This window comes from Delphinus delphis, chromosome 15 (assembly GCF_949987515.2).
Source record: "Delphinus delphis chromosome 15, mDelDel1.2, whole genome shotgun sequence".
In the NCBI taxonomy this organism is placed as follows: domain Eukaryota; kingdom Metazoa; phylum Chordata; class Mammalia; order Artiodactyla; family Delphinidae; genus Delphinus; species Delphinus delphis.
The window spans coordinates 71,789,599-71,810,330 of NC_082697.1; the positions used below are offsets into that span (position 1 = coordinate 71,789,599).

The 20,732-nt window shown below is 53.8% G+C and overlaps 3 protein-coding genes across 4 annotated transcripts in view; 1 reads left to right on the top strand and 2 right to left on the bottom strand.

The window, feature by feature from the left end:
- The window catches only part of HIRIP3 (HIRA interacting protein 3), a 1,519-nt gene extending 1,128 nt beyond the window's left edge, over nt 1–391 (top strand). The window contains 2 exon segments of the mRNA XM_060032049.1: nt 82–250; nt 334–391. Coding sequence (XP_059888032.1) covers nt 82–250; nt 334–391 — 227 coding nt within the window.
- A 962-nt stretch (nt 392–1,353) lies between these two features.
- Nucleotides 1,354–19,858, bottom strand: TAOK2 (TAO kinase 2). 2 transcript variants are annotated; one of them, XM_060032040.1, is made up of 19 exons: nt 19,307–19,857; nt 16,070–16,236; nt 15,820–15,891; nt 15,628–15,729; nt 15,084–15,129; nt 14,855–14,951; nt 14,590–14,703; nt 14,392–14,483; nt 12,216–12,309; nt 12,039–12,120; nt 11,069–11,236; nt 10,634–10,894; nt 10,273–10,434; nt 8,449–8,814; nt 8,160–8,363; nt 7,597–7,836; nt 4,277–4,489; nt 3,134–3,316; nt 1,354–3,051 (listed from the first exon to the last, which is right to left on the bottom strand). In XM_060032040.1, the coding sequence occupies exons 2-19, from the start codon at nt 16,199–16,201 to the stop codon at nt 2,530–2,532; spliced, it is 3,150 nt and encodes a 1,049-aa protein (XP_059888023.1). In that variant the 5' UTR covers nt 16,202–16,236; nt 19,307–19,857; the 3' UTR covers nt 1,354–2,529. The 2 variants fall into 2 exon arrangements, with proteins under 2 accessions (XP_059888023.1, XP_059888022.1); XM_060032039.1 differs by lacking the exons at nt 1,354–3,051; nt 3,134–3,316; nt 4,277–4,489 and having other exon boundaries at nt 5,737–7,836; nt 19,307–19,858.
- On the bottom strand, nt 19,320–20,323 carry LOC132437687 (uncharacterized). The gene is given in 5 exon segments (XM_060031014.2): nt 19,320–19,582; nt 19,585–19,657; nt 19,660–19,737; nt 19,739–20,131; nt 20,228–20,323. Coding segments are annotated over 5 exon segments (903 nt in total).
- Nucleotides 20,324–20,732: the final 409 nt, after the last annotated feature.

Genomic DNA, 20,732 nt, shown 5'->3' on the forward strand with positions numbered 1-20,732 from the left:
GGGAGGCTACCATCCAGGAAGAGGGAGACCCTGACTCAAGCCCAAAAGGCTTGGCCTTCAGCTGCTATCTTCCCTTGCCAGGCTGGCTCTGGTCGCCCTGGTGAGGACCACCCATCTGTGATGAGGCTAAAGCGCTACATTCGGGCCTGTGGGGCTCATCGAAACTACAAGAAGCTGCTGGGCTCCTGCCGTTCACACAAGGAACGCCTGAGTGTTCTCCGGGCAGAACTGGAAGCCCTGGGCATGAAGGGTGAGGCTGGGCGTGCCCTGGGGGCTGCAGGAGAAGGCCTTGGCTGCTGGGGAGGAGAGGATCACGAGCTTCTTCTGCCCCAGGTAACCCTTCCTTAGAGAAGTGTCGGGCCCTGAAGGAGCAGCGGGAAGAGGCAGCTGAGGTAGCCTCCTTGGACATTACCAACATCATCAGTGGTTCAGGTGAGGGGCTTCCTTCCACTGTCCAGGAGCAGATGGGGCATGGACTTTCTCAGGCAACTCATCTCCTGCTTTCTCATCCACTCTAGGCCGGCCACGCAGACGCACAGCCTGGAACCCTGCAGGAGCAGCAGCCCCACCAGGGGAGCTATACTGCAGGACCCTGGACTCAGAGGAAGAGCGGCCCCGCCCCCCACCCCCAGACTGGTCACATATGCGTGGCATCATCAGCAGTGATGGCGAGAGCAACTGAGCTCCCCCTGTCCCCAGGAGGGACTTTGCACTTGTAGAAAGCATATACAGCATACCCACCCCAACTCTGCCTGCAGAGCAGAAGCAGCTTTCTTCGGAGAAGACTCGCAGCTCCCAGGGACACAAGTTATTGGGATTCTACTTCTCAGCTTCACATTCCCAGTGTAAAGTGTTTACAGGGATTTATTTTTGAAGACTCAATAAAGGAGTGTTTGAATCACCTCATCAAAACTGGTCCCCCACTCTCACCCCCTGTACTTTGGTCCAGGAAGCTGAGGAGTAGCCACTGTCCCCCTGATCTGGTTCCCTTTAATTTCCCCAGATTCTCCAAAGAAAGTCCCAGCCTCCTGACCCTGCCATCCAGTCTGCCACCAGGCTTGATTCAAAAAGAGTGTGGCTGCTTTCTCCAGCCTGACCAGTGGGCCCCTCTGACCACCCTGCTTTTATTTATTTACTTAGACCACGCTGTGTGGCATGTGCGATCTTAGTTCCCCAAACAGAGATCAAACCCATGCCCCTGCAGTGGAAGCAGGGAGTCTTGATCACAGGACCGCCAGGGAAGTCCCTGACCACCCTGCTTTTAGTTGTCTGATAACCTAAAGCTTAGTTGGGAGGAAGATCTGAATAACTGGCCTTAAAAAGAATGTGAAGCACAAAATGAAAGGTCTTGGGAACAGCTATTGTTTATGTCTTTCTTCCCCTTTCTGGAAACAGCCACTTAGTCCACGGGCCGACTCTTTCAGCCTTAAAGCGGTGGGTACAGGGTCTAAACCCGACCAATCAGAGTACCCCAGGCCTCTGGCTACAGATCAAACCAATGAAGTCATTTCAGGACTGCTGGAATTCTTGCTGTTGAGGTTGTTGGCAGGTTGTAAGGTTGGAGCTGCCAGGGGCCTGTGGGTAAGGTGAACCTTCCTGAAAATCTGAAGCCAAAGCAAAGGGAAGCAGAGGTCCAGCGACTGATGACTTCCTTTGAAGCTCTGGATTCAGTCATGTCCAAAGTCAGTAAAGTCACTGAAATTTTTAGTTACACATCCCAGTGAGTTCTCTTTAAATACAAGTAACACTATCACCTGCCACTGAACATTCCTTAACATACACCTTAGACAGAAAAGGTGAGTCCTGGGATCTGTTAGAATAACCAACAGTTTATTAAAAGCTTGCCATGGGGCTCTGTGCCAGCCCCGTAGCTGGGAGGGGCTCTCATGACTGCCCCCAGGCCTGGGAGCAGCCCCTTCTGAGGTTCTTATTTTGTTCCCCTGCCCAGCTCAAATCTCAATTTAAAAAAAAAAAAAAAAAGGATAAAGGACAAGACGGCACAGGACGTCAGACAGCAACAGGGGAATGGAGAGACCCAGGCATCCTGACCCCAAGACCCCATCCTGATCTTTCTTTCAGGAAGACCTTTTCCTCCCGTTCTCCCCACCCCAGGCCCCAGACCTGCTCTGTCACATCCCAGGTCTGGGGGGCCTGGCGTCCCCAAGTCCATGGCCCCATTCCAGGGGGTAGTATAGTTCGCTTTATATAATATATCTAGACCCACCCTTCCCCTCCCCCAGGGGACTAGATGAATATTTGACACGCATATCTCCCTCCTTTCCCGAGGCCGTGATGGAGAGAAACCCTGGCACCATGGTGGGGAGGCAGGGGCTCCTGGTCAGCCTTGAGGCACCTATGCCCAAGCTGGCCTTGGGCCACTGGCCAGCCCAAGAAGCTCATGAGATAAGGTCTGAGGGGAGCTGGAGCCAACTTCCTGTCCCCCACCCTTGGATGGACCTCAGGCTTAGAGCCTCCAGGATCAGGCTCCACCCACCCCTGCCTCATTCATCGGCTTATCCACCTTGTACTTCAGGAATAGAAGTGGGAGGAACCATTGAGGATGTGGGAAGCGACACTGGTGCTGCGGCTCAGAGGCCCAGGCACTGCAGCAGCAGGTGGGCCCACATTGTCACTGCCACTGCCCCCCGAGGCTGCTCGTCGCAGGGGCTGGGGGCTGTTTCTTAGCAGCAGCAGGGCTCCACCACGGGGTGTCCCACTCTGTGCTGGGGGCCCCAGCCAGCTTGGGGGACCCGGGGGAGCCAGGAGAGAGGGCTGACGCCAGGCTGGGGGGGGCATGCCTGGTGGAGGAGGGCCATGGCTCCAGTGCGCCCCTGAACGGGGAACAGGACGGGAGGGCCAGGCGGGGGCAGGGGGTGGAGCAGGATAGCCCTGGGCAGCAGCCTCAGCTGGGATGCCCCCCAGAGCCATACTGGAGAAGCCCAGCCTCATGCTCTCAGCATCGAAAGCCTCGATCTCACGGGCCTGCCGCTCGAGCAAACTCCGGATTCGCTCAGAGCGCCCCGTCTGCAGGGCCAGCAGCTCCTCTTCCACCTGAGGCACCCAGAATAGAGGTCAGAGGGTCTGGGGTGGGGGCTGCCCTCCCCACCCCATCCTGGAAGCCCAGCCCTCTTACCCGCTGCTCCAGCAGTGCCCGCCTCAGAGCTACTCTCTGCTCCAGCTCCCGCAGCTCCCTCTCGTGTTGACTCTCCGTGCGGATCTTGATCTTGCTCTGGTAAGCATTGAGCAGCTCCAGCTCCTGTTGAAGCTGCTGCCGAAGGGCCTGGAACTCTGCCTCCTGGGTCTCATCAAGCCGCAGCTAGAGATTAGGTAGAGCAAGTTTTCGGGGCCTCCTCCCCTACCCCCACAATCCTCCCCTGCCCCAGAAGGCCTGGGCCCTCAGGTTTCAAGAAGCAGCCAGTCTCAACATCTATCAAAATGAAAGGTCGTCATACCCTGTGACACAGCAATTACACTTCCAGGAATTTATCCCCCAGGTATACTTGCACATGTGCTCGAAGGTGTTCACTGAAGCGTTGTAATAGCAAAATACTGGAAACAACCTAAATGTCCACCGATAAGGGATGGGTTAAATAAATTATGGTACATCCATACCATGGAAAACTCTATGCTCTTAAAAAATGAGATATGTGTACTGACATGGAAAGATGTCCAAGAAATACAAGGTGGAAAAAGAAGTTAGAGACCAGCATATAAAGTATGATTCCACTTTTGTTTAAAATTTTTATATAATTTTCTAAATATGCATAGGAAAAAATCTAAAATACAATTAATTGTTAACAACAGTTACCTCTGAGAGGTGGGTTAGGTGAGGGAACGGCAATGAATAAGAACACTTCTACTTTTTACAGTGTTATTTTAAGTGGCCTATTCCAGTGTGATGTGTGATCACTTTTAGAACAGCAAACTTCAAAATCCTCCAGAAGTCTGAGCAAATTGGCCTGAGGGCCACAATCATTTTTATTTGTTCCCTGTTCACAGATTAAACTAACTCAGGCCCAGGAAAAAATTACATCCACTCTTTCCTTGGTGGTTCTTGGGTGGAGTAGGCAGGCTGGCTTTGTCAAGACCTTAAGAAAATACTTAAGAGAAATAGTAAAACCATTGCAGAGAATACCAACAGTGGAAGAATATCTGAGTTTCCCAAGAGCAAAAAGCCCTATCTCTGTCTACACCCCCCACCTGCAGTGCCCACAGCTAAGCTGGAAATACAAAGGCCAACCTCCACCACGCTCCCTCCCTGGACCCCAGGCCTCACCGCCTGTGAGCTGAGCATCTCTGAGATGGACTGGTCGTACTGCTCAGCTAGGATTGCCAGCTTGCGGGTCTGTTCTTCCTTGAGCCGCTTAAGGAGGCTCTTGTGCTGAGCTTTGGGCGTGGTCTCCAGCAAGTGTGCCCGCAGAGCCTTGTACTGCCGAGTCTGGATCTTACACGTCTCCTGGAACTGCTTCTTGATCTGCAGCTCCTTAGACTATGCAGTGGACGGACCAAGGGGAGATGGGGGCAGGGGAGAGGAGGAGGAGGAACAACCAGGGGAAAGGGAGAAGAAAGAGAGGAGGAGAGGAGACAGAAGCAGAGACAAGAAGAGGGAGAGAAACAGAAAACATGTTAGACAGAGGGGGCGGGGGGAGCTGTATACAGACAGACATGGAGAGATGGGATTGTGTTGAGAGAGATCAGGAAGATTCTCAATGGGCAAGAGATGCAAAGAAAACAAGACATCTTCCAAGAGCACGTTCACAGAGTTGGGTAGAAAACTCACAAGAAACAGCAGGAGAGTTCATGGACAGGGAACTGAGAATCTTGAGAGTACTGAGTGCACACAAGAAGCTTTGACCATGCAAAGAGGGAGAAAATACAACCTAGAGATAGACGCCTGTGAGCAGATACAGAATATGAACAAGTGAGAAAACCAAGTCACTCAACACAGACATGGAAGACAGCAACACAGCTGAGGAAAGGCAGAGGAAGTCCCAGGTTCATCACCTCAGGGTGGGAGGGAGGGAAGGATAAGCACCAAGCTAAGAAATGGATAAGATGGGTGGCCCCATCTCGGGCCACATAAGGGAAAGGGGCAAAGGAGGTGGCCAGAAAGGGCCCGACAAGTTCAACAGGCCAGCAGCTGCCACCCTGACCAGATATCCACATTCCAGCCCGGCCCCTTGTATACTCAGCTCCCACTCCAAGCCCACAACCAACCCCATTTCCGCAGCCCCCACACTGTCTGGGCCCCCAAACTCACCACCCCCTACTGTGGACAGTTTGCAGTGCCATCCCCCCAGCCCTCTAGGGTAATGCCTGATGCCAGGAGAGAAACTCAGCTCCCAGACAGAAGGCAACCACGTAGGGAGTGAGTTGGGAGGAAAGGCAGTGAATGAGGACAAAAGGACCCAGAACCTGAGGACTCTCGGGGAGGAATCCACAAACAGGGGAACTGTGGGACCAAGAAGTTCTGGAGAAGCTCAACAGGGGCCCAGACCCCTGAACTGGTGGTGGTCATGGTGCAACGAAGCTATGAAGGTAGAGAGGATGAGGCTGAGGAGTGAAAGGGGTTGAGATAACGTAGATGGGGTGAAGAGGTCATGGAACTGGGGGCCAAGGGTCCAGATTGGGGGCATACCGGGGAGGCTAGGCGGCAGGACAAAGCAGACAGAGGCAGCCTGGGCCAAAGGTACAGTTCCGCTCAGATATTTTATTTGTGTTTGTCTTTTTCTTTTTTTGGTGGGGGAAAGGGGACAGGTTGGAAGGGAGACAGAAAAACAAAATCAAAGAGAGAAAAAAAAAACATGACTCTTCCCACCCACTGCCACCCCTGGCCCCAGGCCTGAGTCGATGAGGGTGAGGATGAGCACACACAGTGGGAGAACAGCAATAACTTAGGGTGTGGGGGGGAGCATCAGGAGAACACAAAATATAATCTCCGGACTCCATGGTGGAGGAGGCTGCCTGTCTAGAGGCCCAAAGGGCTAGGGGTGAGGTGGGGAAGCATACCGAGGAAGGAGTGGTGAAAGGGAGGAGAGGACTGGGACTGGAGAAACTTCACTGAGTAGTGGGAGATAAAGTGCTCAATGCTCTAGATTTGGGCTGGGGAGAAGCTAGAGTTGGTTACCTCCAGGGAGGCAGGGCCCGGGACTGGCGGGTTCGGGATCTCCGCCCAGCTAGAGTCTCTGGTGGTGGTTGGTGGGAGGCAGGGGGGCCTAGCCGGCGCTGGCTGCGTGGTAGCAGCCGGGGGATACGGCTGGGCCGCTCACCCCGAAGCAGGCCCCAACTGGCCAGTGTGTGGATGGCCCAGGGGGGCAAGCGGGTGGCTAAACCTTGGCTGGCCCGTGCCAGGCGCCAGTTCCAGCCCTTGCACAGGGCCCAAAACCTTGCCAACAGGGCTAGTGGGTGTCGGGCAGTGCGAGGATTACCCCGCCGGGGCCCAGGGACAGGCAGACGGCTGCGGAAGCCATCCTTGTTGGTCTTGGGGTAGAGTGCAAATAGGCCCCGATCCCCCACAGCCCCACAGCCCTGTAGGGCCCTGAAGGCCATGGGCGACAGACGCAGCAGAGCGCGCAACCAGAGTCGAGAGATGCCCCGGCGCATCCGAGGGCCCTGCTGCCGCACCCATTTGCCCCCAGCCGCCATAGCTGCCAGAGGTAGAGCCAAGCCTGGCCAGGCTAGGAGCCAGGCAGCCCCAAGGCCCAGAGGGACACCCATAAGACCTCGGCGCCAGCTCAGACTGAGGACGGCCCCCAGTGCGGTGCCCTGAGCCAGGAGTAGGAATAGACTAGGGGGCAGGTGCAGAGCTGTACAAAGCAGTAGGTAGGAGGCCCCCAGGCCCACCAGCCCCACCTCAAGGGCCAGCAGGGCTGCCTGCAGGCCACCCCCACCCTGGGCCGCCAGCAGTGGGAGCAGCAGCAGAAGTAGTAGGGGCAAGAGGCCAGAGGAGGACCCCACTGCAAAGGAGAGTCCAGCCAAGAGGCCATGGGACAGGAGTCCAGGGAGCTGGCTAGTAGGGCTGGGCCTCAGATGTGTTGGAGGGGGTTCAGGGGGGATGTCTGGTGAGGGACAGCCATCTCCAGAATCCCTCGGGGTCCTAAATGGAGCACCCTCCTCCTCTTCCTCCTCCTCCTCAGGGACTGGGGTCAGTGTTGGACCCTGGACCCAGCCAAGCTCAAACTCCTCATCCAAGAGGCTACCATCCTCCTTCCCCCACAACCTCCATTCCCCGGATGCCTCCTGGCCCACAATGCTCCTCTCCTGGGGTGCCGGCGATGGAACTCTAAGCTCCTCTATCTCCTGCTCAGGTAGCCCCCAAACTTCCTCATCAACCAAACTCCTATGTTTCTGTGGACTGGGACTAGGGGTTCCTGACTCTTCCCCCAATATCCTCTGCTCCTCTGGCTCCAAGGCAACCCCTTCCTTCCCCAGAATCCTTCTCTCTGGAACTGCTTCCTCCTCCTCTCCCAGAATTCTTTGGTCTGCCTCCTGGCCAGATGAGCAGGACTGCTCTTCTCTAGGGGTGCCTGTGTTAGGTGGTCCCAGAGCCCCAGGAATGGGGAGCGGGAGGCCCAGGGGACGCTGGCCTGCACGTACTTTGAGGCTCTTGGGCTGCTGGCGAACCTGGGCTGCATGCTTCTGCCGCAACTCTTGCTCACGCCGCTTATTGTACTCCAGCTGGTTGCCCAGCTCCGTCTGGTGCTGCAGGCGGGTGAGCTCAGCCCGCGTGCGCTGTACGGCCTGGAGCTGCCGTAGCTCCAGCTCCCGTGTGGCCTCATGCTGCCGTAGCAGCAATGCACACTCCAAGTCCTTCTGTGTCTGTTTCTTGTTCAAGTCCTGAGGCAAAAGGGAGGCAGGGCCCAGAAACTGGTCAGAAAGCCTTGTTGGTGTCAAGGAAGTGAGAGGCCCAGGACTCCTTGGCAGAGGGAGCCGAGGGTGGGGAGATGAGGGGTGTAGATGAGAGGTGTAAGGGAGCCAAGCTCCTAGCTGGCCTGGGAACTCTAGCAGGGTCTACTGGGCACGAGAAGCGAAAGAGGTGTTGAAGAGAAGCCGAGCTGTGACACGAATGAGGGCAGATGGGAAAGACAACCACAAGTGAGGCAAATGGAAAAGGGTAGGTGCCTGGGATCTGGGAGGGGAACAGGGAGGGGGTGGCCTACCTCTCGAAGCAGGTCCTGGTCCAGGCTGTGACGAGCCAGCAGCATCTTGCGCTTGTACTGGCGACACTGCAGCTCAAAGTACTGGCGCTGCCGCCGCAGCAGTCCAGCCTCCTCCTCTGCCTGGCACTGCTGTAGCTGCTCCTTCTGCCGCAAAAGCCACTCAGCCTTCTCCCGCTTGGGTGTGCTGGGGTTCTCCTGGAGCTCCTAGGAAAGGGCAGCAGGAGAGCAAGGAGGTCAGGGCCCGCCTCACCCTCCATCAACCCCACCCACTGCTGCAGCCCTATCCCACCTCCTTCAGCTGCTCCTTCCGAAGTTTGTAGGTTCGCTTCTGCGCCTCCAGCAGGGCAGCCAGCTCCTTCTTCTGCTGCCCGAGGATGTGCTGCTGGAACTTACGCTCCTCAGCCTGGGCAGCTCGCGCCTCCTTCTCACCGATAGCCTGGTGCCGCCTTGACAGCTTTTCAGCCTCAGCCCCAAAGCCAGCCCGCTGCGCCTCGAGCTCCCGCTGCAGCCGCGCACTGTGCTCCTCACGCTCGCCCCTCAACCTCGACTCCAACGCCAGCAGCTGTTTCTGGTGCTGTCGTCGCATCCGCTTATAGCCACTCAGCTGCTCCCGCAGGGCTGAGTCCTGCTCATGCTCCTGGATCTGACGGCTGACCTGGGGGCGGCAGAAAGGATGAGAAATGGGGCGCAGCCCTGGCCCCCATTTTATTAACACACATAGTCTTCGTGCTCTATGGGGGAAGAACGTGAGTGTTAGCCTTATGGGTTTAATTCTCATTTGATATCTTCCTCACGCTTAACCTCTCTGAGCCTGCCACCTCAACTGGATCATGGAGATATCTCCTTCAGAGGTTGGTGAGACTGAATGAAACAAGAAAAAGTGCTGAGCACAGGGTTTTGCATAAAAGTAGGAACAATTCAGATTAATTCAAAAGAATGAAAGAATCAGACAGACCTGGGACCAGATCCCAGCTCTGTCACTTACTAACCATGTGACCTCAAGCAAGTTAATGCTGCTAAGCCTTAGCTCTATTAAATGGGACAATAACACCTCCTCACAGGGGGCGGGGAGATTAACTTTGATACCTATGTAATAGTGTCTAGAACACTCTGAACCAGTAAGTGATGGTTCCTTCCCCTTCAGCAAACACTGAAGACCCTTTACAGCTCAGATACGGAGCCAGAATATGGACCATGGGACACTGGAATAACAAGAACACTGGGCCTGGATGTCCTCATCTGAAGTTTGAGCTCAGATCCCACTGTCAAGGGCTATGTCAATGTACCCCAAACTAGTCCAGGTGGCCAAACCCCTGGAGATCACAGACCTCTCTACACAGTACCACAAAGCACCAAGCATCACAGGGTCTGAAGAGTTGTCCTAAAAGAACAACCAGCCATAAGCAGAGGCTACAAGAACATACTAGACCAACCAGCGGCCTCCAAGGGGACCATCGAAGCTTACAGCTGAACAGGAATGTAATCTAAAAGTTTATTAAAAGTATGGACGAAAAACTATGTTTTAGGAAAAGTATACCCCTTTTCCTATGAACTGAGAAAAACATCGCTGTTACTTTAAGAGAGGACCAAGGTCCTGGTTACAGAATTTGGGAAGCACCAAAGGTAGCCCCCCCTGAGTCACAGCTGTTTCATCTCACAAATGGGATCATACCCTCACCCTCCCAGAAGAGCTGGAAGGATTAAATACAGGGATGTGTGTGGGCCTGAAAGCCAATTACTGGCACAGGCAGGTACCTGTACACCATCTCTGCCCTCTAGGGGCACAGAATCCAGCAAACCTGTCATCATGCTGTTCAGGAGTACCACAGCACAGGATATGAAGCACCTGGCTGGCCAGGAGCCTGGGAAGGCATGCCAGGAGATGCTATTTAAGTCCAGCCACAAAAATGGAGTACGAGCTGGGCAATGTGACCAAAATAGTCTATTGGGAGAAGGGAGGGGAGAGGGGAGGGTTTAGGTGAGACGGTCGAGGTGAGAAGGCAAGAGACAGCAACACAAAGTGAGGGTGGAATCTGGACTTAATCATATGCCACAGGGAGAAAGTCATTTCTGGACTTAGATAGTCTGGGGCATCCAGGATGGCTGCACTTACCAGGGAGGCAGTACGGATGGTGGCAAAATGGTCCCGGTTGCGGCAGTAGGCCCGTCGGCGGGCAGAAGAGGTGGTGGATGTGGGAGCCGGGGCTGCAGGTGGCTGGAGAGGGCCTGGGGTCATCTCTGGCTGGTAGGGGTCATCATAGAGGTTGTCAGAGCCCTAGAGGAAGGGAAGGTGGAAGGAATGCCCAAGGCTCAGAGGTCAATGGGCCCACAGGGAGTTCCCTGGAGACCCAGGCAGACTTAGAGAAGGAGCAGTCACGCATGGGAGGGAGAGCAAGGAACCAAGGTGATTCCTGAGAAGGGGAGCTGGGGCTCGGCCCTGCCGCTGTCAGGCCTACTCAGGGTGAGCTGCATACCGGCAGCCGGTGGATGATGGAGCTGTGGGAGGTGACTGTGTGCTCGCCCTCCTGCATCATGGCCATCTCCCGGGCTTCAGGGCCTTCTTCCTCCTCCTCCTCCTCCTCCTCCTCCTCTTCCTCCTCCTCATTGTCAGAGGCATCTGCTAGGCTGTTGACTGAACTGCTCTGGCTGGAGGCGCTGATGGACATGCTGGGCACTGAATGGCTACTCTCTAGACTGGTCAGCGTCCCGGCCCGGTGCATGTAGGGCTCTGCCTCCTGTGGACAGGACACAGGCTGTTGGGCAGGGAAGGGGAAGGGCAAGGGATGTGCATACGGAGGTAGCACAAAGAGACAGGGGGTATGGAGAAGGGTGGGGAGGGGCGCCAAGCAACCGCTAGGAGGCAAGCACAACATGGTGGTGAAGAAGGGTGGCAGGGCAAGCCGGGTCACCTCCTCCTCCTCTGGGGCCTCAGCGCCAGGGCCATTGGGCGCCTCTTGGAACAGTATCTTCTTCATTTTGCGGTACTGCAGATTGTCCAGCTCCCGAACAGCATCCTTGGTCCTCTGGATTAAGTCCATGATGACTGTGGGTGGCCGCTCCCGGAGCACAAAGCGGTGCTGGGGGAAGAGAGCACTGAGGCCTGCCGCCAAGCACCTCCCGCATCCCAATATCCCGTGGATCCTGGCATTCCCTCTGGCCTGAGGCACTCCCCTGGGGCCCATGCCCAACACAGGTTGATGCTGGCCTTGTCCCAACCCCTCCTCCCACATTAACTTTTACCACCCCGTCTCTACTCCCCACACAGTCTCTTGTTCCTCCAGGCATGGCTGACAGGCAAGAAGAGCCAGGAGATCTGGATTCTAGTCCAGGTCTTCTATCAAAGTGCTCTGTGCCCCTGGACACGTCATGAGGCCTCTCTGGGCCTCATAAAGCATCCCACAATTATAAAACAAGTAGGTCAGGGTAGACAATCCAAGTCAGTTCCCAACTAGGGGTCCTTAGGCCCCTATGGATCTCTGAAGGGAATGGGGGCCCCTCTACTTTTGATAACTCAAAAAACCCCTAAGGGAAATCATACATTTCCCCACGACAAGGCTACACAGGCTTTTGGCTTGAATTACATCAGATTGGTGTGGTAACCCTGGTTATTGCACACTGGCCAGAAATTCTGGCTGGCAATTATATATATCTTTGATTAATAAAAGATGGGAAAACAAATGATTACTTAATAAATAAAGGCAATCTGGTAGACAAAACCCTGCAAAACACAGAGTCCACTGGGCACTGGGGATGGGGGTGGGAATTCATAAATGAAGTTCTCAGTGGAGGAAGAATCAGGACTCACTAATTTCACTGAGGGGTTTCTGTGGCTCCAACAAGCTACAGTTCTAGGAGAATGCTAGGCCAGTGAGCCCTCACCTTCAGAAGAACCTCTGAGGTTGGTCTGTCTTGAGGGATTTTCTGAAGGCAGGAGTCGACAAAATTCCGGAAGTACTCAGACCTAGAAGTCACAGCAGGGGAAGGGTGGGGAGGGCGTGAGCCAGGCAGCCTTACCCCTATGGCCTAACCCCTGGGCCCAGGAATCCCAGTCCTCACCAGTGTCCTGACTGGAGCACGGGGGACTCGTTCTGTGCAATGTGGTATAAGGCACTCATCGCATTCATGTTAAACAGCGGTGGTTTCCGTTCCGCTACAGAGAAAGGTCAAGGGGGAGAAGGTGAGAGGTGGCAGGTGGGCAGAGGAGACTGGAATGGAAATCAGAAGACTTGGGCTCACATCCCAGCTCCCTGACTTCCTCACTCCATGACCCTGAGCAATTCCCATAATCTCAATTAATCCTTCCTCTGTAAGACGCAGCACGCATCCTCTCCACTGCACATGGGTGGAATAGGTATCAAAGAAAATAACACATGCAAAAGCACGAATGAAGGCAGAAGAAAGCACATTCAGTTGCCGACCCAACTAATATTTATTAGGTGCCAAATCAGAGCAAAAAACTCGCTTAAGTATTACGGGCAAGATGAAAAGCAATAGACAGGCCCTGTCCTCAAGGAACTTCCAGTCTAATAGGGAAGATTAAATAGGATTGAACAAATAGCATCAAGTTCAAAGTGCTAATTGGCACAAGAGGAAAACAGGTAAATGGCTGGGAAGCTGGGTGTGTGGTGGGACTTCAAACTGGTACATTCGCAGGGGATTCAGGGAAGCTATTTTGGAAAAAGGGATATTGGATGCAGGCCTCAAATCAGAAGTCACAAACTAGAAGCCCCTTGTGGCCCAGACAAATGCTTTGTGTTGGTTTTGGCTTTTGCCTAAACAGTGATTTTTAAATTCTGATAATAATAATGAAATAATAACCTAAATTTCCAGTTTCTCTTAAAAACTTAGATCTGGTGGAATGGAGCCTACATTCCTGCATAACAATGGGCTGGAGCTAAGCAACAGCTGCCCTCTTCAGGTGGGAACAGCAACCTCCGGTTTGCTGTAGTCTCCTCCATATTGCTTCCCTGATACTGACTATCCATTGCCATTTATAATAAAGATTGATGGGTTTTTTCAATAGTAGAGAAATAGTTCCCTGCACCCATGTCTCTGCCAAAAACTAGGAATAAAATGGACAGCTCTAGATTTTTCTTATACCTGGCCTGCTTCACATATTTCCATCGCCTATCTGGTCATGGCCTTAAATGGTAAATGTAGACATGTGTAGATGGAGGGAAAGGCAAGTCCAAATCTCCAACCTTGGGCACAGGAAACAATACAAACAAAGGTAATTAAGAGAAAAATTCAGAACTTGTTAAGAGGAAAGCCAGCCTTTAGGAAGCAGAGCCTTTAGCTTGGTGGAAACAAGGATGGGGATGGCTTCAGTCTTGAAGGCAATGGGGAGCCACTGACAGCTCTGAGGAGAAGAGAAAACAACAGCACATCTCTCTGATGTAAAAGAGACTGGGAGGAAGAAGAGACGGGCAGTGGGAGAGATCACTGCAGGAAATTGTTGGTAAGAGTAACTGATAACATCTCTTTCTTGGGCAACTATTTTGTGCCTGGCACCGTGTTGGGGGCTTTACAAACATTATCTCACTAAAACAGTTGTTTCAATAGCATTGGCTGGCAGAGATGAGAACCTCAACATGGCTTCAAGACCTCGTGAACTCACTGAGCCTAACTCTCTGGCCTTATCACTCACTGTTCTTCGTTAACACACGCAATATTCCAAACAACTGAGGCTAGTCTCAGCTCCCCAGGCATGCTCCTCTGTCTGGAATACTTTTCCCTGCAGTCTTTCAAAGCTACCTATTTATTTGTCTTGTGGTTGTTTAGACATCTCTGCTACAAGGAGACCTTCCTCAGCCCCTAACTAGGTCAAATACCTTGTTTTTTGGTTGTACTGCTCCCATATCTTCTCCATTCAGCTTTTCTTACATTGAAAGAAAACATGCCTATTTCCTCAACTTGAATGTAAGCTCCAAGAGGGCAAGAACCTCATTCACTGCTCTACCCCCAGAACCTACTAGCACAGTGCATGGCACACAGTGGGCACCCAAAAAAGATTTAGAACTAGAGTAGTGGACAAGAAAAGATGAATGTTATGAAATCTTTAGGTCTAAGAAATGGCAGGATTTGACAGCTGCCTGTACTGGGGATCAAGGGTAGACTCAAAATGGACAGATGCTTGGAGGCCTCAGAGGATGGGATGGTGTGGGGATAGTAAGAAAAAGAGAAAGGAGTGGAGAGAAAAGAGGATAAGGAGCCAAGAGGAGAATGTCCTTACCCAGCTCGATGCAGGTTATGCCCAAGGACCAGACATCCACCTTGCCATCATACTGCCCCTCATCCATTGCCAGGATCACTTCTGGAGCCATCCTGGGAGAATGGTCAGGAGAGAGAGGCTAATCACCCGCCCAGACCCTGCCAACTCCTGCTCCCAACATCCCGGGAGCTCTCTCCATTCACCACCACTCCCACTCACCAGTATGGGGTGCCCACGAAGGAGTTGGCAGGTGCCATGATGGATGCGGAGCCGAAGTCCCCCAGTTTCACCAAGCCTGGCTCTGACAGCAGGATGTTTCCAGCCTTCACATCCCTGCCAAAGGCAAAGCACAAGGATAAGACATGCATCTCAGAAAGGCTGGGCAGGGGCTTTTGCACCAAGTTTCCAAGAAGACTGGAGCCCAGCAGAATGAGGAGTGGTGTAAAGAGCACCCCCTCCCAGCCATTGTCAGTACTGCTTGTACCTATGGATCATGTTGTGGGAGTGCAGATAAGCCAGGCCCTGAAGGGCCCCGTGGGTCACAGCTGCAATCTCCACCTCCTGAAGGGGCTTCTTGTGCACTGGGGAGTAAGGGAAAAACATCAAACTGAGGGAGCCCAAGGGTGAGACTGGAACTATCTTCCCTTAACCCTTCCCCTACGGCTTCTCTGTTCTTCTCCCTTCTCCCACTTGTTGGCCAAAGAATCACTTACCTTCTAGAAGGTCAGAAGCTGAGCCCAGGCAATACTCCATCACCAGCTATGGAAGGGTCAAGGGTCAGAGATCAGCAGATCTGGCCACCCCTGGCCTATCTCCCTTGGAGAGAGATCCAAAACAGAGGGCCTCCTTGCCTAGCCTCTACTCAAGCAATGGTCCCAAGGTAATAACAGGGAGAAACGACAACTGGGGAAACGAGAGGGTGGGGGGAAGTCCCTGGAGTCAGGGCCTCCCTTAGAAAGAGCCCAAGACATCACTACCATCTCCATCTGAATCCCATCGTTCAATCTCCAGCTCTCCCAGCCCATGTGCCCCCTTTCAACTGCTAACAGTCTATGTCATTCTTCAGCCTCTCCCTCTGGACACACAGTGCTGCTTATGAGTTTGTCTGAGGACTGCAGAGGTTGGGAAAGATTTCCTCCTTCCCATGATCTGCCCAACAACACCCTGAACAGGGCCCACCTAAGAGACTAGACCAGGATAAGGATGGGCCTGAGTACTGAGTACAAAGATCAGGGCAGAGTCAGGGGGCCAGCTCACCCAAGCCGTGTGCTCCCTCAGGTAACAGCCCCGGTACTGAATGGTATTGGGATGCCGGAGCTTCTGTAGGAACCGCACCTCCTTGATGATGTCCTGCCATTTCTGAGAAGGTCAGGGGAGGAGAGGCTTACTTAGCCTGCATCTTGAGCCTGGGGTCCCCTGCCTCCTACCAGTCTGTCAAGCCTGACCTACCTCATTTGACTGCTTCCCACTGTAGGACATCTTCTTGATGGCCACCACCTCACTATTCCGGACATCCCGGGCCTAGAGGACCAGACCAGAAGGTAGTGAAGGCCCCCAGTGAGCACTGGGTAGCAGGAAGACTTGCTGGCCCAGCAGGAGAGGGCAGGAAAGCCTGGTGTGGTGGAATAGTGTACAGGGCTGTTTGGAGGTCCACAGTGGGAAGACAGTCCCTGCCCCACCCTCCCAAGCCTCAACTCACAAAGTACACAGCTCCAAAGCTGCCATGGCCAATTTCCCGGAGGTCAGAGAAGAGCTTTTCCGGGTCATCCTTGAAGAAGAGCTCAGCCACATCAGGGTCCTTCAGGCTCCCGGCCCGGCCCCCAGCTGGCATGGTGGCCCCTGGGGGCCCTGAGAGTGGGGCTTAACCTGGTGAAAAGATGGGACTCTTAGAACAAAGATGGGGCCCTCAGAGAGAGAAAGGGCCCCTCCTCCCCTAGTTCCGATGAGGGGGAGGCATTACCAAGGAAGGGCAGGGGGAGATTAGGAACAATATCAAAGCTCAAAAAAAAAGAAAAAAGAAAAATGAAGTTGCCCTGGCAACGACTGCGCTAGGGCCGGGTCCCTGGAGTCCCTAAAACTAAAGGAAGACTGGGAGCTCAGCATCCTCACCAACCCCTCAGCCCTCAACAAGTTCCACTTCCCTACAGCCCCTAAATCTCACCTCAAGAATAAAAGATTCTGCCTCCCAGCCAGAACCCCAGATCCCCAAGCGTCCTGTCCCACAAGTCCCACGCCCCAAATATTTCCAGGTACCTTACTGTTCCCCTTGGCGTTGAGGCCCCCTCCTCCCTCAACCTCTCACACTCTGGAAGAGAGCAGGAAACAGCCAAGGCCGGAGGCAGTGGAAATCCGGCCATTGTTACAAGTGGGTACTGGCCCACAGGGGCCAGGAGACTCGCTCTCAAAAAGGGCTAAGGACACTGTGGCAAGCGGGAGATCGAGAATGGGAAGGACAGGGATAGAAATGGTGTCTGGCTCTGGGGGCCTGCGATCTGGGCTGCCTTACTTGTCCAGTCCAATGGCACACGCAACACACACAGGTACAGGACATTTGCAGTACAAAGAACATTTATTAAGCATATACAGTAAGCACCTTACATGCATTATCTCTCATTCAATCCTCACCACAACCTTATGAAGTGTTACTATTACCCCTATTTTACAGATGAGGAAAGGCACTCAGAGGGGTTAAGTGACTTGCCCAAAGCTGGTCCTCTACCACTATGCTTTCAAAATAGCCCTATGAAACAAGCAGGGCAGGATCAGGATCACCATTTCATGGATGAGATCGCTGAGGCATAGAAAGGAAGGACTTCTCCAAGGTCAGAGAACAGGATCTTCTCCTCTCCAGTCAGGCCTGTGTACTCATTACTCTCTCAACAACTCACCCCAAGCTCAGCCCCCTCCTCTAGGAAGCCTCCCCTGACTACCCCAAGCCCTTGGGGGGAAGAACTCCTAGAGCACCCTGCCAGAAATATACTGAAAACTCCAGCAGTACATCAGAGCCAAGACGTCCTGAGGGGATTCCAGGCCAAACTCCTGGATAAGCACTTGTTGGAATTTAGGCACAAAGGAGTTTTTCAGCAGAGCTCAACTCCCAGGGCAGAGTTCTAGCTCCTTAAAAGCACCTAACAATTTAGCATGTAATTATATTCTGTCACACATTGTTTCCTGTTGTGTTGTTAATTTTGTCTCCTCAGCCCCACTGGAAGCTGGAGGGCAAGGAGTAAGCCTGACTCTCTGGTGGGCCCCCAGGGTGCAGAGGGCTCAGAATAGCCTAGGAGATTGATTGATTGCCCTCAGCCCAGCCCCAAGCAGCTCCCAGGCCGCTCAAAGCAGGCCCCTTTCTCCATTCTTCTGCCAGCAACCCTGCCAAGCACCCCTCACCCCCACCACACACCCACACACAAAGGCAGGTGCTCACAGCTTGCCAAAGGAATCTTCTTGATCTCTTTACCTGCACCCAACCAAGAATGCCAACTGAGGACCCTAGGTCACATATAAGAGATGCCAGCAAAACATCACAAGGGGCCTCTTCCTCAAACACCAAACATCTGAGTGATTACCAAGGTCTGTGCTAAATCATAACCACCTTCTAAAATGGACAACGTTACCTCCATTCTACAGACGAGGAAACCCAAGCCTGTCCACCCTAAGCTTCACTACCAGTGCATTTCATCTGCAATATACAGCAACAAGGCTTTGAGTAAGTTCCTTACACTTGGTCTTCTCTTCAGTAAAACGGATTACAGCGTGGAGCTGTTGTGAAATTTTTAATGAGATCTCGTACTTAGGAACACTATGCAGACACTCAGCATATGGATTTTTCCTTCCCTGCCTCCAGAGTCGCCACGACAAGGTTTTAATACTTTGGGGATCATCCTACCCCCCGGCAGCTTGGCTTTAACTGTTAAGAGACACCACTATCATTTGTCACAAGAGATGGCCCTCTCAGGAACCCAGGCCAAAGACTGGGATGAGGGTAAAGATGAAGGTCACAGTGGAGAGAAAAATCCATGAGGCAGAAGGCAGGGGCCAGAGCCTCCCATCAGGAAAAGCTTCTGAGTATAGGCCTCCTAAAAAGGAAGCTCTTCTCTCTCCCATTCTTAAATCTCACCCCAATCCATTCTCTTCTGGACCCATGGCTAAACCTAGGCACAGAAGAAAAGAGATGACAAGAGACAAGTATGGAACACAGGTAAGACTTGTTCAAGGACCTGGGTTCCAATCCTATTCTGCTGCTGTGGGATCTTGGGCAATCTCTCTGGGCCTCAATAGCCTCAACTGTAAAATGGGAAGAAGGCAGTAAAAGAGCCCCCTCACCAGATAATGAGGGGGGAGATGAATGAGAGAATGGATGTAGAGCACTTTGTAAATGATAAATCGCTTGACAAATTAGATTACTTATACCATCACAGCAAGAGGCTGGAAGGTAACAATAGTTGGGGGAAATACTGCCAAGCACCCCTAAACACAAATGCACATATACACTTCCTTGAAAGGACAAGAAACCCAAGCAGACCATGCCTAAAAAACAGATAAGCAGACCCACCATGGGGACCAGAGGCATGGGAATTAACACCCCAGAGGAAAGAGAGTTACAATCATGAAGGGGTAGCTGTGAGGGGCAAAGTGAACAGGGAGAAAACCAGAAGGGTGCAAATCCATCTGATTAGCTCAAGCACCTTAGGGTGTGACCCCCGTGATATCAGAGACCCTGTCACCTGAGGTCCCTCATCAATCAGACATAATGAAGGGAAAAGGAAGGGGAAGAGGGTGGCAGCAGAAGGCAAGGCTAGCCAGAGGCTGACCACTGGCCCAGCTAGGCTTCCCCATCCTGAGGAGAGAGCCTACCCAGGCCCAGCTTCCCAGAAAGCAGCACCCTCTCTTCTCAAGCTAGACACAGGGACCCGCGCCCCTGCAGCCCGTGTCTCACCTGGTAGGGGTCACTATGGTGCCCCAGCGCCTCCGCCTCCTCCTGGGGTCCTCCAGCGGCTCTGCCAAGCAGGGAGAGGGGCAAGGAGACCTTTCCCCTTGCCACCTCTTCCTCGGCTTTCGCCCTTCCTAAGGGGCGGGCCCGGGAAGCCTCCCCTGGAGGGGAGGGGGTGACAACCTGATCTGACCTCGCGGTCCAGTCCTCCTTTTCCTCGAGGGCGACAGTTGCTGAGTCCCGGATTTCTGATTGTGGGGTCTTAACTCCAGATATTTGAACAGGGGGAGGCCGAATCTGATATTTGAACTCGTGGGGAATGAACCCCGGATACTGGTGCACGCAGGGTCCTGAACCCCAGATATTTGAAACCCTGTGAAACAGAGCCCCAGGTTTAGAGAGGTTGGGACCCGAGTCCCGGATATCTGGAATCTCAGGGGCTGAGACCCGGATATTTGAGAAGCGTGGGGTCAGGCCCGGAAATTCGGGACCGAGGGGACTGAGCCCCAGGTCTTCGGCCACCGACAGGGGGCCTACCCCGAGGACGTCCGACCGCACGGCCCCTCTCACGCCGGGGTCCGAGGGTGACAGCCCCCACTCCCGCCCCGGCCCCCTCCCTTTCCCCTTCTCTTTCCCGAGGACAGCTGAAAGACTGTAGCTAAGGGCGGTCCCCGTGCCCTCTCCCCCTCTCCTCTTCTCAGCCTCAGCCTCTCCGCACCACAGCCCCGGTCTCGTCCCAGTCTCCCTCTCCCTCTTCCTCCCAATTCCAAGATGGAGACCGGGCGGGAGCGCGCAGGCGCGGTATGGACGCCGGGCCAAGGGGGCGGGGCCCTAAAGGAAACAGCCCCGCCCCTCTCTCCTTAAGGATGCGGCCAGAGAGCTGGGCAGCAACCCAGCCAGAGTGCGCGCGCGCCCCGCCACGCGGACCCTGGGTGGGAGGAGGTGGGGAGCAGGGCTAGTCTTGGAGAAGGAGGAGCCCAGCGCGCTGTCCGACAACTGGTGGTGGCAAGGGCTGCAGCGCATGCGCTCGCCCCGCCTTAGCGCGGAGCCCGAGCTTGTTGCTAGGGGAAGCTTTGAGGGGGCGCGGGTGGAAGGAAATAAGAAGCCGTGATCTGCGCCTGCGTGCAGGGTAGAGGTTGGGAGGGGTAAGGGAAGACTGCTGCTGGGCGCGGAAAAGGCGGGAAAACGGACTGTCCTGGTTAGTAACTATCCAGCCTGGTCGTGGGCTCCCAAGTTCGAGGAATCTTTGCTGAGAAAACTCAATCTGTCATATCCCTTCAGGAGACTGAGGCCCTTCACAGCAGCATGACCTGCACAAGGTCACAATGCATTTATGTCAAAGCATTTCCATGACCATACCCAAGAGCTGCAGTAACCTTATGCCCTATACCAACCCAAACTGAAGAGTCAACAAGGAAAAATCCCCTAAACC

What these genes read in the sequence shown, in the direction of transcription:
- TAOK2 (XM_060032039.1), bottom strand. Translation starts at nt 16,201, where the DNA reads ATGCCAGCTGGGGGCCGGGCCGGGAGCCTGAAGGACCCTGATGTGGCT. An exon ending in TCCCACAACATGATCCATAG is followed by an intron (nt 14,704 to 14,854) that starts GTACAAGCAGTA and finishes TGCCTTTGGCAG; the next exon opens with GGATGTGAAGGCTGGAAACA. An exon ending in CCATCCGTACTGCCTCCCTG is followed by an intron (nt 8,815 to 10,272) that starts GTAAGTGCAGCC and finishes TGCCGCCCCCAG; the next exon opens with GTCAGCCGTCAGATCCAGGA.